At 40.6% G+C, this 16,382-nt stretch overlaps 1 protein-coding gene across 4 annotated transcripts in view; it reads left to right on the top strand.

Moving 5' to 3' along the window:
• PACRG (parkin coregulated) overlaps nucleotides 1-16,382 on the top strand; it is a 530,362-nt gene that overhangs the window by 316,597 nt on the left and 197,383 nt on the right. For all 4 annotated transcript variants that reach the window (XM_059714750.1, XM_059714757.1, XM_059714746.1 and 1 more), the window contains one exon: nucleotides 3,374-3,545. In XM_059714750.1, coding sequence (XP_059570733.1) covers nucleotides 3,374-3,545 — 172 coding nt within the window. The remainder of the gene's footprint in view (nucleotides 1-3,373; nucleotides 3,546-16,382) is intronic.

A 16,382-nucleotide genomic window follows, 5' to 3' on the forward strand; every position in this document is an offset into this window, starting at 1 on the left:
TTTAGTGGATAGAAGAGCCACAGAGCTATTTTGCACAAGTTGCTTTGTTTCTTTCTCATTTAGATTTTTTATTTAAAGAGGGTTTTTTAAGTTTAAATTTAGTCAAAATAAGAAATGTGTCATCTCACATTTGTGAAACATTATTTGTAAGATTTTAATGACCCAAATACCAATATTTACAAAACGTGGTCTTTTTTTTTTTTTGTATAACCTATCAAAAAACACAAAAGACTTGGCCTAAACACAGAAAATGTAAGGTTAATGCTGTCACTGGACCTCTACTTCTATTTAAATCTTTGAACTTACACACAAGCCACCAACACAAAGAAGTTCATAATAACTATTATGTTGTCTATTCATGAAAACCCACTGTTTCTGCAGTATCTTAGCAGATGTGGGGAAGGTTAGCCAAGAATTGCAGCCTTAACTCAGAATAGTTTTGTGGGTGGAAGTGGAAATAAAAAAGGATTTTGTGGGTGTAAACAAAAAATCACATTTTTCTCAGTACATATGTATAATAGCCACTTTTCAAAGCTGAATAATAAACATAGAAGCAAAAGGTTTCACACCATGGAATTCAATGCAAAAATATTTCTGGCTTCCATATTGTGGGAAGACATTAAATTCTGCAAAATCAAGAGATAAAAATTGGCTCTACACTTGGACAGATGATGCTTCAGAAAACCAAACAGAATCTAGAGCCCTTTTGACAATAGCACCAATTGTCAAGCCACAGTGGTACTTTGGAGCCCACTGGAAAATGAAGAATTCATGCAGATGATCTGCTTTTCATGTATGTCTTGTAATGCATGATTTTGTAGAGGCTTTGCAACACTCAGTCATATCCTGGTTTATAAACCCAGAAATTATATCCTGTTTTTGGCTGAAATGTCTTTCCTTGTAAATGTAATATATGTAGATATGACATATACAGAAGTGCTGAGAGGCCATTTCCATCCCTAGTTATGTGGTAGAAATTGAGGTTACACAATGCTGTTCCCAATTACATGGCAAGCATCAGCACCACCAACTCATGTAACTAGGGATTGTAGGTACATTTTTAGACTATAATGCTAATATAACAAGCACCAGCAGTGAAAACTACAAACCAAGGCTGTGAACAGACCTGCATTTGTAGCACTACAAGTACTGTGGCACTTTGTAGCACTACAAAAACAAGGAGCAATGGTCTCAAGTTGCAGCAAGGGAAGTTTAGGTTAGATATTAGGAAGAATTTTCTTACTAGAAGGATAGTAAAGCACTAGAACAGGTTACCCAGAGAGGTGGTGGAATCTCCATCCCTGGAGGGTTTTAAGACCCAGCTAGACAAAGCCTTGGGATGACCTAGTTGGGGATAGTCCCTACTTGAGCAGGGTGGCTGGACAAGATGACCTCCTGAGGTCCCTTTCAACCCTCATTTTCTATGATTCTTTGAAAAATATTGCACTATAAGGGTCATACATAACTTGACAGCGCCGTGGCTGGAGTGCTACAAAGTCATAACAAAGGTGTGCTCTCCTGCCAGGGGGCAAAGGAAAGCTGTTCCTATGCTTCTCCCCCACTTTTTCCTTATTGCTGACAGCATGCCCACTCCCTTGCCAGGAAAGAGAAACTGTCAGCCTTTTCGGAAGGGGAGCGAGCTGTCAAAGAGAAGGCTGCTGTCCCAGGGCCAACAGGTCCTCTTTAATGGCTCACCATCCTCTGTGGCAAGGAGAGCCACTACTATGCCAATAACCAGGGCAGGCTATGGCAGCAGCTGTTTCCACGACAGCAGTGGTAGCATCTGCATCAATCCCTGCCACAGCAGACCAGGGACAGTGGCTCTCTTTGCCTTCCTCCCCCATCTTGGGCTATCTTTAAGAAGTGGGAGTGCCCCTTTCTGCCCCCATCTCTAGTGGGGCAAGCCCATACAGCAACAGAAAGCTGCCATTGAGTGCTGAGTACCCAGGCAACACTCAGTGACTCCCAACTGCACTCTCCCTCCCTTCCTCCTTTGTCTCTTGGGAAAGTCATACATACTTTCTGTGTGCTCCAGCTGCCTTTTGTGTGAGCACTTTGCTGCCTTATCCCATCTTGGTGGTCTACATCCAGTCTTACTTTTGTAGGGTCTAACCTTGTTACAAGATCCTAGGCATGCTCAGAGACATCAAGCCCTTCTATTCTGTGATTCTGTGATTCTAGGATTCTTTGTCTAGAGGATTGGGCCTTCTGGCCAGAGAGGCATGTCCTCTTCTCTCTCCCCTCCAGGCTTCAGCTTGAGCTAGGGTTCCAAGCAGCTTGTTAGTTGTGCAGCAGCATAACATTTAAGTGACTTTGCAGCTGACTAGAAATATTGAGAATAGCAGTGATAACTAAATGGTGGAATTGCATTGAGAACCAGGTAGACACTGAGTGTCTGAAGCTCTGCGTCTCAAGTCTCTGGATAAAGGAAGTCCTTCAATAGTGAGATAGCCCTCTCATCAGCACTTAGAATGATATTGACCTCTTTTGTTAGAGCATACAACTCCAGGCCTCTTAAAAAAAACCTATAGGATGATTCTATAGGGCGCAAGAACTGCTGAAAGAAAAAAAAAAACATGGTTAAGTGTGGAACTGTAGCAGCAGTCTCTAAAACTGTAGAACTGAACAGTGACTTGTTTCTGACCAAGTAGATGCCTAAACTTTGCCCCTTTCTTCTGTATTCAAAGGCATAACTAATTTGGGTAGAATCCTCAATATTTTTGCTCTTAAACTGTATTATTACTGCTTTTAAATATGTACTAGTTAAAATGAAGACAATACATTCAGGAGTTGTAAAGTATAGATATTGGATATTTTTAGGCTTTTGGATTTTTTCTGATTAAACAGATTTGTCATTCTATTTGCTCTATTTTACATCAAAAGTGAATACATAACAGCCGTATGTTTCCCCTGTTATTCTCAATAGGCAGTACTTTGTTTTGCAAGTAGTCCCACTGATTCCAATCAATTGAGTCCAATGGCACTTCTTAAAGTAAGGTGCTATTCACCAGGAACAAGGATATCACAATGTGGCCCTAACTTCAGGAGGCTTCTCACATGCTGGTTTTGGATGCATGCTTTTTTACTTTGATCTGAATAAAGACTGATAAAAGATTGCTTTGAGAGGAAACAATACAAAAAAATATTTTGGAGAAGTGTCTTTTTAGGTTTGCACTTCAGATCTAGTGATTAAGCATTTTTAGCATCAGGTGAAACATACTTGAGAAATAGTGGTATCTTAGTGTTACATGCTACATTTTATTGTTTGTTAACACTGTCTGCACAATGGCATTCAGTATCTCAGTCATCCTAAATGAATCATATTAGCGTTATTAGATTTTTCTTTTTTTATTTCTTCATTGTGCATTTTCAGGTAGAGATTGAGAAGCTGGATTATCATCACTATCTGCCTCTGTTTTTCGATGGACTTTGTGAAATGACATTTCCCTATGAGTTTTTTGCTCGGCAAGGAATCCATGACATGCTGGAACACGGTGGGGACAAGATTCTCCCTGTCATTCCTCAGCTCATTATTCCAATAAAAAGTAAGTGAGCATGTGGAAAAACCCTAACATTGAATTTATATAGTGTAGCTTTTTGACAAGTTGCTAATTAAGCAATAAAACATGACAGGCTGTGCATTTCTAGGAGATTACTGCAAACCCAAGTAAATTGTGAAGTATGAGGACAGAAGGTGTATGCCTTCAGTCACCCAGTATGTTCAGTAATCCAAAGAAGTGTGCTGTTTCGTTTGTCTTTGTCTTATTACAGTGTTGATTTTGGTATTTATAAATCTACATTTTTAGTTGATCTTTCATCTGTGTATTAAATTAGTGCATCCATTATAAAAATCATCTCATAAGAAAACAAAAGAGCAAGAAATGTTAGGAAATTATTGGGGTTCCCCCCCTTTAGTTCTAATGGACTTCACAACTGTCTCCACTAGACCTTCCTTTTTTCTGATACCCACTATTTTCCATTCTCATCACTTATCTCATCAACAGGTTTAATCTTAGGTCACTACAAGTGCATCTACATGAGACCATGACAAACCATGACGCTGACACTTATGTCACCGTAGCGACAAGCTACCTCACTACAGCAGGTCACTGCTGTGATGTAGCTGCTAAAAATAACCATGCGCCATCATTTAGTACTTCCTAAAGCAAGTACTAAATGGTAGTACAGTAACAACTGCACCATGGGGGGCACATGTAAACACGCCCTGCTTGACTAAAGGATATATCATTTTAAAATGTTGATGTCTATATAGAACATGTATTTTGGAAGTATTTATAATTCCAAACACAAATCTTTGTTGAAATGCAGTTTGAAAGTTAAGAAGTGGTACAGCTGTCGGGAGACCACTGTAGAAATTAATTTCACTTTAAACATTACAGTTTTCTAAGTATACATTTATTTTTGTTTGGCCTTTTCCTGTTCTTTTGCTATGTCATTGAAGCAAACCCATTTTCTCTAACCTCTCCACAAGATTCTTGTTATACTTATCCTTCCAGCCAATAAATATTGAAATTATATTAGACCCTTTCCTCGATTGGTCAAAACAATCATTGATATAAAACACTGTATTTTCTCACATATATTATGCACCTTTCCCCAGAAATCAGTCCCCACAAAAATGGTGGGGGGGGGGGGGGGGGTATTAAGAGGGGAAGCTGTCGTCCTTGCTGGAAAAGAAGCATGTGTAGAGACATTATGTGTGCCATGCAGCTGCCAAGATAGCTGCCACTTGTCTGTCTCAATAAGCTGAAGGGGCAGAGTCCTATGTTAACCTTCTCATGGCCATAACTATTGCCTGAGCACTGTAACTTGTGCCTGAAGCAGCAAGTCAACTGCTGGTATTATCTTGATGAGGCTTGTGATGTGGAAACAACACTTTATTTACAAGAATTTATACAAAGAATTAGTTATAGTAAACAAGCATCAGTTTTGCTACTGCAGTTTGCAAAGGTCTCAGGCCTAATTTTATGTGACATAGAGTAGGTCGCCCTGGGAACACAAGCAGGAAGTTCCTGCTGCCTCACCCAGATTGTCTCCTGGGTTGCCACACTTCCTGCACAATTTGTGGTGTTTGTGAGAAAATAGAGGATGGCATCAGGAATCAAACCAGAGTTCACCTACATGGCAAAGCAGAGAAACACCATGGGCTTTTACAGGTGAGGAAAATAAGTCAGAGTGGTTAATTAACTTGCCCAGTTTCACACAGTGCTTGGAACAGAGTCTGTATCACCTGGCTCCCATGTCCCAGCCCTCTGAACGGTCCAGTCCCACAATGTCAACTACAGTTTCTGAAAGTGGTAGCCACCATACTACTTCTGATTTGCAAGTTTTGTCTTGATTGTCCAGTCAGAAAGGCAAGAATATGAAATTGTCCTCTGGCTTAATTTCTGGAGAAGATTTATTTGGCTTTGGGAGGGAGAGGCCACCAGAGCTAATGCAGAACCACTCTAGCATAGATTTATATCTAAAATATTGCAGAATGAATGAAGTCAATCATAATTTAGGGAAAAGGATGAAAAGCAGTTGAGGACATGATAAAACACAGGCATTACAATATTAAGGACCAGGATTGGCCTTTTATTCATTTTGATATTCTTATTTAAAAATGATTAGTGAAAAATATAACTAACTATACCAGTGGTTAGCAACCTTTTGCCACTATGGGCCAGAACTTGCAACCCAGCCCACTGCTGCAGGCCACATATCTGCACCCCCAGAATGTCCACGCTGCTTACCCTTATCCTTGCTGCAAATGCCCAGGCTGTTTGCAGCAAGAACAAGCACAGATGTAAGAGCAGTAGGGAGGTCTGTAAAGGGGGATGTTGACAAGGAGACAGGCTGCTCGGTGTAGCTGCATTCTGCCCAAACCCCCATGATGTCCCAGCCTTAATCAGACCTTCATAGGCTGGATCCTGTCCTCAGGTCATATGTTGCTGACCCCTGAGCTAGACTGTATGGTATGGATATAGGGAAAATATTTTTAAAATACCTAAAGAAATGTGTTGTCCTCAATAACTGTTATTTGAATGCTGTCGGTTCTAAATGCCAAGTCAGGCTCCAGAAGGAATTCTGAAACCCAACAATAATAATCGCTCTCATGGAGGATTAAGCACATAAAATGAAGAATATTGTTATTTATTTAAAGTAGTTTTAAGGTATTTAAATTTGTATCATCAGAATTCATGGTATATTTGAATAATATTAATGGGGATTTAATAGCAGCCTTCAACTACCTGAAGTGGGGTTCAAAAGAGGATGGAGCTAGACTGTTCCCAGTGTTGCCAGATGACAGAACAAGGAGCAATGGTATCAAGTTGCAGCAAGGGAAGTTTAGGTTTGATATTAGGAAGAATTTTCTCACTAGGAGGGTGGCCACACATTGGAACAGGTTACCTAGAGAGATGGAAGAAGCTCCATCCTTGGAGGTTTTCAAAACCCGGCTAGACAAAGCTTTGGCTAGGATGATCTAGTTGGGGATGGTCCTGCTTTGAGCAGGGGGTTGGACTAGATGACCTCTTGAGGTCCCTCCTAACCCCAACCTTCTATGATTCAATGGTATATTTGAATATAGCAAACATTCAAGTATGTCTTTAATAATCAAATATAAAAATACACGAAGAATTCTAATGTAATGGCTTCAACTTCATAGTTGGGTCTTTCCTCAACCCCCACACACCTTCTGTATCCATTTAGTTTTTTAAGTTACTATTTAATAGCTTAATCCCATTGCATGATTTTCATCCATATAGAGAGAAATCAACATATAAATATAAATGGGGAATTGATGCTAAAGCTTTTTAAACAGCATCCTACCTCTGGGGAGTGGAAAACATCGAAGAACACAGTCGTTTATTTAATTTGTTTTCAACCTTATTTCAGTGCAGAAAAGTTCTTTTTTAATTATTTTTTTCTAGCAGTTTTAAAGTTTGGAGAGGTGTGTTTTTAATGAATAACCCCATTAATACAAATGACATTGGCCTCTCAAGCACATTAGATATGTACACTTATAGTAGATTTTATATTTTAAATTTGCTGTATGTAGTAAATTCACAGCCACAGATCTTTGTCATTCTGCTTCCTGCACAATAAACACAGCTGTCTTTTAAACTCATTGGAGTCTCTGAAGTGTCCCTTTAGGTGAGTTTTATCTGACTAGTTAGTCATCTCTTAGACCACTACAGTATTTCTGTTTTGAAAGAAAGAGCAGTGCCAATGGACAGGGACTGCTTTGCAAGAGATCATTGTTGGGGCAAAGGGAAAGAGACTGAGAGAAAGAAATAACTTTTTAATAAAGCCTTTATAAAAGTATATGCATCAAAGAAAAATACCAGTGAGGGGCTGCTCTCTAAAAACAGTTAAAATGAGAGATAGTAATACTACATCACATTTTTAATGCTTTTAGGGAACAATTTACTGTCTTCCTGCCCCACATGTTCTTTCTTAACAGTACACATTTTCAAACCATATCTTGAAGTTGAAAATGACATTATTTAATAAACATATAAAGTATCTCAAAATCATTTACTTTTAACAATTTCTCTTCAACAGTAGGAACAGACTGTGGCTAACAATGATATGAAAGTTGGTAATAGAGTCATACATTTTGCCCTCTTTGCTGTTTACACCTCATACAGGTTTAAAAGAATAGGAATTTATATGCATGGTGTTTCCAAATGTAACTACCTATCATTATTTCCCCTTTAAAAATATTGTTGTCTTTTTTTCTTTTGAACAAGCATGCAGCAAAATAGATAAAATTCAGAACAAAAAAAATCATGGATTGGAAGGACTGTCTGAAATTTTAACCAGGAAGGTTAAAATTTCATCTTGCACTGACAAAACATAATATAAATATAGGGTGTTTATGCACGTGCTGCAAGAGTGGGGGGTGGGCATTTTAATTAGAGCGGCTCCCATATATAGGTGTGGGAGACAAAGGTGCATTTTAGCAGCATTAGTGTTCCATTCTTCTCAGGGAAAACTGAGGCCTGGCTGGCCTCAGCATAAGGCTGAGTAGGCCTGCCAGGATGAACTAATCAAGTCAAGCCAATCATAGCAACTAAGAGTTGTTAGAAAATAAAGGGACTAACTATTGTGGTAAATGCTTCCTAATGGAAACACATTGTTTTAGAATCTTGTCTATACATTGGGATTATGCAAACATTCTTTTTTGACATGCACCCTGCCAGGAAAAAAATGCTTCTAATCTCAGATTTGTCAAATTAATCTATACATAATTATGTGTAAAAATATAGCATATGTGGGCTGTTATTTTAAGAAGTAGTAACTAAACACTTATAGGGTGCATCTACATGTGCAATTAATTCAAAGCAATAAACTCTGGAGCAGTTTGAGCCAGAGTTAACTACTCCTGGGTGCAGCATCTATATGTGCACCCAAGACAGCAGCAATTTTTGCTGGGGCAGAGCAGTTTATGTCAGGATCACTTGCCCTACTGACAGGGGACATGGAGGGTCAGCTCTAGGCTACAGGTGGCAGTGTTGGGTAGTGGAGGGGATGGCTGTGGCACAAGGGTGCTGAACATGCAGAGCCATATGGCTAGGCAGCAGGCAGGAGTCTAGCCCCCTGCTGGCTGGGCAAAACTGGGTGCAATTTACACCTGTGGTCAGAGTCTACATGTGCATTTAATCACAGTTAATTACCCCACCATAAAATAGTACTTACAGTGGCATTTATTTAGTTTACTATGGCCTAACAGCATTGCACGTGTAGACACTGATGCTTTATTCTACAGCTAATCAGTCTACTCCACAGTTAAGCACATCTGTAGATGTGGCCATAGTGTGTTTTATCAGTTCTGTACAACCCTGTAAATCTCAAGTCTTCATACTATATACAGTTTATTACACAATAGTCATCATACTTTTATTTAGAAGTGTAACTTAGATGGAAATAGTGCCTCAACAAAATTTCAGCCGTTAAAATAATGTTGCTGATAGAGTCAGAAGTGGACCAGCTCAATTTCAAATGGTAGGAGAGTTTCAGTCTGTGAGGCTATGGTGCTATGCTCTGAAACATTTCTGCTGTGACAGGCTAGATCAAGGATATCTTAAGCTTTGTTGAAACTCAATTTCACTAAAGAAAAATAACGTTTTATTGGATTTAGATACAGAGAAGTGTGTGAGAAAAGAGGGCTGAATGTTCTTCCCTAGCCTGACATAAAGAAACCTGTTAAATGTCTTCATAAATCTCTGAATTAAAGAGATTTAGTTTCCTTCCTTTCCCCATATTATTGATTTGTAAAATGTTCATTCATTTTATGGACTATAGTGTACTTATTTTATGTTTAGTACCAAATTAGGGTCACTATTGCATTAAGCAAAATGAGGGTGTAGGTACTGCTGTTAACCATTACTGAAAATAGATTGGCATTGTATCACTATTTTTTATCTGATATCATCAGTGTATTCAGTAGCTGGTGAATGTTGAATATCTGCTTCTTTCACTGAAAACTTAAATATATTTTTGTGATGTGCTCATAAATTTGCCCTCCTTGACTGTTTTCACTCTGTCTGTAAACCATGTAAGTTGCTTCTTATCATCCACATTAAATAAAAGAAACCTTTAATAGAATTGTCATCTTTCTCCAGATTAACTGTTGTCCTAAAGAAAAAAATCCTGATGTTATTAGGAGATTGAAAACTAGTTCTGAATTAACCTCCTTTTTTTTCAAGATTTGGCTTGTTTTCAAAGAAAACACATAGATTTAATTTTTGGTTTGTTTGTTTGTTTTCCTGATTCTGAAAAATTGAAGCATTTATATCCAATAGTTCAAAAAGTATATGGACTGGCAATGACCAGATTTAGATTGGATTATGCATTTCAGAAAAATGCTTTATTAGGGTTCCAAATTTGCAGGAAATAGGATTTATTTCTTGTTACATCCCATCTTTTATTTATTCCTGTCCTCCAAACAGTAAGAAATAACTTTACATGTTCCATATGAACAACCCTTCCAAAAGAGAACTGTCATGTCATCTTTGTTTAAAGGATGTGTCTGTGAAACCTGAAATCCCTTTTAGGGATAATATTCCAAAGAAAAGGGAAAGAGGGACTCACATAGTAGATACAGAAGGGGAAAGGTAATTATGGGAAAATGAGGAAGAGGTAGGTATCAGGAAACAAGTAATGGAAGGTAAAAAGAGAAAGGGAAAATCAGGGAAAATCGACAAATTTAAGAAAAATTTCACCTGCAGGAAAACAAAACAAAACTGAAGAAGCTTGGAAACTATAGCAAGATAAAGAAGGAAAAGTTAGAAAAGAACTAAAAGAAAAAAAAATAGTTAAATGAAGAAAAACAGAGGAAATGTTATCATTTATCTTATGTTTAAGTAAAATGTTCTTTTTACAGAATTTTAATGTTTTTAAATATATATATTTATACATAAAAATATATATGGACATTTGGCCATCTTTGGATGGGGAGGGTTTGACAATCTGTCCTAAATCTGGCTTCCTTTATAAGTGACATATATCATCTTTTTAATAGCATCTGATGAAGTAGACTGTCAAGCACAAAAGATTATGCCTTGTTGAATGAGTTGGTCTCTAAGGGCATTTACATAAGTTACATTTTTCACATGATCTGATCCCTGAAAGCACTCTACAGCAGTGACGCAATACATATTCATAGCTGCAGAGTGTTTTTAAAATGGCCGATCGCGTGAAAAATTAACCTTTAATAAATCAGTTATTAGCTGAAGGTGCTCTACAGCAGAGTGCCTTAGGAACTTTCTTTTCAGGTTCCCTTGAGGGTTAATTTTTTTGCATGCACCTCTATGGGCTGTCACAGAGAATAAAGAGTCCTGTGTATAGCAGAGGAGGGAAGAGAATGGGTCTAGAGGGGGAAAGGGAGGGAAATATCCCCCTGCTGCGGTACCCAGGGAAGAGGGGGAGCAAACCCCCTCTGCCTCATGGGCCCTCCCCCACTACCCTGGTTCGGGTACTGGGGAAGCTAGGCTGAGTCTATGAGGCAGACACGGGGCTCCCTTTCCCCAAGATCCACCTGAGCTTCTTGACAACAGGTGCACCCTTTGCTGTGGCCAGAGCGGGGGTGGGAGGAGGAGGTGGGGTGGAAAGGAGCCCCCACACCTTATGGACCCACCCCCCATCTGCCCTGGATGGGGTACTAGGGGGGAGCCAGGCTGGGACCACAAGGTGAGGGGGCTCCATTCTACCCTGCCCCGCTCTTCCATCCTGGTCATGGCAAAGCTCAACCAGCAGCTGCATGCTGCCACTGTCAAGAAGCTCAGGCAGATTCTGGGGAAAGGGAGCCCCACCTCCATCTCATAAATCCAGCTCAGCTCCCCCCACTACCCCACCCAGGGTAGCTGGGGAGGGCTCATGGGGCAGAAAGGGTCCCTTTCCTTCCCCTTCCCCCAAGCCTCTTGACAGGGGCAGCACACAGCTGTCAGCTCAGCTTTGCCACAGCTGGAGCCATACATGGGAAGGAGGCATGGGGCTGGGAAGAGAGGCAGTTCAGCAGCCTCCTGGGAGTGCCCCCTCCTGCTGGTGCAGGCAGGCTCAAGCCCCCGCAACCCAACAGGTGAACATCTGTTGGATTCAGTGAACCTCTAACTCATGGCACTTTGTATAAAGCTCCATGAGTTAGAGCATATCCCATAAACACCCTACGTGCATCCTAAGTGTACCGTAAGGTGCCACCCTGCCCTGCCTTCTGCCTTTCCTTTAAAAAAATTGCTATGACAATTTAATTGGATAAATAGTAAGAAAAGACATTTGATTGGTACTTTGGTCACTATTAACTACCCTAGCATCAAAATTACAGACAATATATTTACAGATCTCATGGTAGAAAGACTGTGTCAAGACTAGAAGGTCTTAATCTATAAAAACAACAACATGTGGGCATACCTAAAATTATGCCAATCAAACTACTCATATTTTAAGTGTTTTGCTAGATTATGGCTATTCTGTTCTATTACCCTAATTGCCAGTAATTCACTATATGTTTTTAGCTTCTTCATGCATTTATGTACTTATCTGTAAAATGGCATGATATTTAGCTTCCTTAGTTAGTTTAGTAAAACAATGTGAATTTTTTTGATCACAGGTGTTACAATAGGAGTAAGGAGAAGCACCAGATACAAGCTTGGACAATTGTATTTTTCAGAGCCTTTATAATCTGTTAATTTATATCTGAGACAATAAGCCCTTTGGGTCTTAAAATAAACAAGACTAAGTAGGCCACAAAAACAGAGCTTCTGTGCTTTGAGGGCTTGCTCCCTTGCAGGAGATCTATTCTACATCATCTTGTTCTGCTGCAGGCAAAGAATCTGCTAAAACAAATGCTTTGTCTGCCAGCGTGAGGAAAGTGACAAGGGCAAAACTAGATGGGCTTGAGGGCTGAAGCCTAAAAACAAAATGGATTTGGTCAGCACAAACATTAAACATATGGCTTTGAAAATGGTTTGGAACTAATGGAAGTACAGATTGAAGCAGTAAAATATATAATGATTAAAGTAAAAATAAAAAAGCATTAACCAAATTCTTTATGGTATATGAGAAAAAAAAATAGAAAGGTAGAGAATGCAGTTTGGTCTTTCAGGACCTGGGCTCTCAGTGTTCCATCTGGGAAGGAAGGCTCTGACCTGATCATCTTTATTAAAAGTATCTTTTCTGATGTGTTAGAACTAGATCTTGGAAAGGATCTGCTATGTAGTTTTAAAATGTTAGCATATTTCTTTATGTATGAAATCTACAAATCCTAAAGAAGGTGGCATTACAGTTTTTATAGTATCAAGTACGAGACTGAGACACGATCCTCCAAACTGCAAGAACCTAGGAGCAAAAAAACCCTAAACAGCTTAAATAAAAGGCTGGCAACCTTTATAAGCAGCAGGCTGGATCACCATTGCATCAGTCCAGCACAGGTTGGGTGGCTTTGCCACAGGATATGTGCCTTTGGCAGCACATCAGCAGCCAGCTGCCTGGCCCTAGTGCAGCTCCTCGCTGCCCAGCCTCAGCATGGGCTTGGGCAGAGGCAAAGCCCTCCTACTCTGTGCGCTAGATCCAGTGTCTCCAGGGGTGGATCTAGGGAGCAGGCAGTGATGCAGTTGCAACTCCCTCCTGTTTCATTCCTGCTCCACCCAAAGTTTAAAACTAACTGCCTGGCAGTGACAGCAACATTTCTTTTCAGGCAGCAGTGAGGGAGTCAATTGACTTCGTGGCTCATTATAATCTCTAATTCCTTCCAAATTCTTCATTCCACAGGTATTAATGAACCTCTCTCCTTTTTTAACAATCTTGATGTTCCATTTATCAAGTCATCTTTTCTTTATGTGATGATGCACCACACCATCTCCACCCCGCCTATTTTCAAAATCCTAGATCCACCCATGAGTGGCTCCATGGGTCAGATCCAACACACGGGTCATATGTTACTGATTCCTAGCTTAGATGGTCCCCAGGTTTTTTTCCCCAGATTTCAGAAGTCCTATTCCAGGAAAAAGAATGGGCCTGAATACCATAAAATAACAATTTCTAGCAGGGAGTGTATAGGCTGAATTGTTAATTTCAGTGTGGCTAGATAAAAACAAACAAAAAAAGCAGCATAGGTTTGGAAACATTGTTTGTCTTAACTCCTAGCATAAATTAATAAATATTAGATTAATAAGGAATTTAAAAAATTTCAACATGAAACCACTTGTAATAAAATGTAATACCAAGCATTCCTTGGAAAGCATCAGTGACTTTGGTCATATATTGAATCCAATTTTTTTCAAATTTTAAAAAGTAACAGTACTATGGAATGTCTCCTTAAACATTAGAATTATACCTTTCCTAACTGTATATGTATTTAATATTGTTTTTTGTTTTATGAATACTTACTTCAAGCTTCATCAAAAACATGTTAGAGGGGGAGGTGTGTCACAGAGCACTTAGGTGCCTTGCTCCTAAAGAGGGAAAACTGCTATGGAAGAGCCCTATCAGTGAGTAAGGAGCTCAGCTGTTGGTTGCCAGGGCAACCGGAGCTAGCAAGTGACCCACACCTGCCAGCAGTCAGCTGACTGAAAGGGGTAGGGGTAGGGCCAGGCCCCCTTATAAATCCTAAGGGCTGAGTTCTCTGCCAGCAGCAAAGCTGAGAAGAGAGGCCTGACCTCAGGTACAACCCGAGCCGGTTAAAGGATCGAGCATCCCCTGGAGTGTTTTGAGTAACGTGGTTCTAGCCAGGTGGCTTCAGTTATGTTATAGCCGAGGGGCTTGTGGTTTGTTTACTGTTTAGTATTGGTGGTTTGGGTGAGGCTACTAGGGGTTGGAGGAAGCCTCATAGGGGACCCACAGTAGCGTGGGGACCCCAGTACCAGTGAGGGTGCAGCATTTGGGGTGCACCGACCCCAGCCCCAGAGAGGGAGCAGCATTATTGAGAAGTGCCAGGAAGGTGGAGTGTGGGACAAGGCCGCGGAGAGCCCAAGAGTTAGAGGACACAGATTGAGACAGGGCCCAGAGAGGACAAGAGTGCCATATTATAAACAAGGCCCAGACCGAACAACGTCTATTCCATCTGCGAGGCTTGGGGCATGGTAAATGGGTGGTTGGAGCCACGCACAGCCCATAAGGCTAGGGTGCCCCAAGAGAACGGTGTACTATCTATCTTGGAGCAGGACCTACCAGGGGTCTGGGAAGGCACAGGGTCAGAGTGTACAACTAACCATGACCAAGAGGGCATCAAAGGCAGCCTCCCAAATATATTTTGTCATCAAAGACATGGTGGGCGAGGATCAAGGGTGCCCATTGGGCCAACTTGGCATGGTAAGGGGGCCTTGGGAAGATCACGGCCATCGTCGAGGACCCCGTCCTGTGACAGGTTCTTTTCTTGGAGTCTTAATCTTTAATCCTTGGTTTAGGATTCCTCAGGAGGAATAGTCTTTTTGCAGTGCACTGCATGGATCCAAGTAGATAGTCCCTGACACTTTACTGTAGTGTTAGTGGTGAGAAGAACTTGGAATGGACCTTTCCAGTGAGGTTCTAAAGCTGATATTCTTTGGTGGATTTTTATATGAACCTAATGTCCTGGCTGTAAGGAATGGCAGGCTTCTTCAGGCTCTCTGGGTAAAGCTTCTTGGACCTGTGAATGAAAGGCCTTAACACATTTCATTAATGCTTGACAATATTGTAATACAAGATCATCCGCTAAATGGATGCAAGTCTGAGAAGGTGGTAAGGGTGGGGAGGATGGAAGTCGCATAGGTCTCCCCATCAGGACTTCATGTGGGCTGAGTTCAGTCTTCCAATTAGGGGTGGATCTCATGCTCATTAATACTAATAGTAGACCATCTGGCCATTTTAAACCAGTCTCAGCACAGATTTTTGCTAGTTTATTTTTCAGTATCCCGTTTTGTCTTTCTACAGCACCTGCTGACTGTGGGTGATAAGGGCAGTGAAAGTTCTGTTGAATCTGCAGGGCTTTACATATTTCTTGCATAATTTGCCCAGTAAAGTGAGATTCCCTGTCACTATTGATGGTAAGTGGGATTCCAAATCACAGGATAAGGTCCTTTAAAAGGATTTTAGTGACAGCTTTAGTATTGGCCCTTGCCACAGGATAAGCTTCAATCGAACTTGAAAACATGCAAACTATAACAAGTACATATTAATATCTACAATATTTCGGCATTTGTATGAAGTCAATCTGAATATTTACAAATGGTCCCCAAGGTGGGGGATGTGCGGCTTTCTTAGTTTTAACAGATTTGCCTACATTATGGGCTTGACACACAGGACAAGCCTGGCAGTAGTGCTGATCTATGGAAGGAAAATTTGGAGCATACCGATCAGGTTGAATAGCTGCGATCATCCCCCCTTTGCTCACATGGGCCACTCCATGGTACACGCGAGCAAGGTAGGGAAGTAAGATGTTGGGCGCAACCAGGCGGCCATCCGGGGAACACCAAAGGTGATCAGGGTGTAATATGCACCCATGCAGTCTCCAGGTGTCTTCTTCAGAATCTGCGGCCTGATCTTGGAGGAGTGCAATATCATGAAGACTTGCAATAGGAGACTGCTCATGAGAAAAAAACAATTGCTCAGCCTGAGGGGGTGAAAGGGCCGCAGCTCTGGCTGCAGAGTCAGCCAGAGTATTCCCATGCATAACTTCATCCTGGGAAGATTGAGCAACACATTTAATAATAGCCACAGCAACAGGTAATTGAAGGGCATCTAATAAGGCGGCTACATAAGAACCATTATAAATGGGTGTGCCATTTGAGGTAAGAAACCCTTGTTGTTTCCATAATTGCCCATAATCATGGACAACACCAAAGGCATAACGTGAATCTGTATATATATTAACAGTTTTACCTTTAGCAAGGGTACAGGCA

This window comes from Alligator mississippiensis, chromosome 1 (genome assembly GCF_030867095.1).
Source record: "Alligator mississippiensis isolate rAllMis1 chromosome 1, rAllMis1, whole genome shotgun sequence".
Classification (NCBI taxonomy): Eukaryota; Metazoa; Chordata; order Crocodylia; family Alligatoridae; genus Alligator; species Alligator mississippiensis.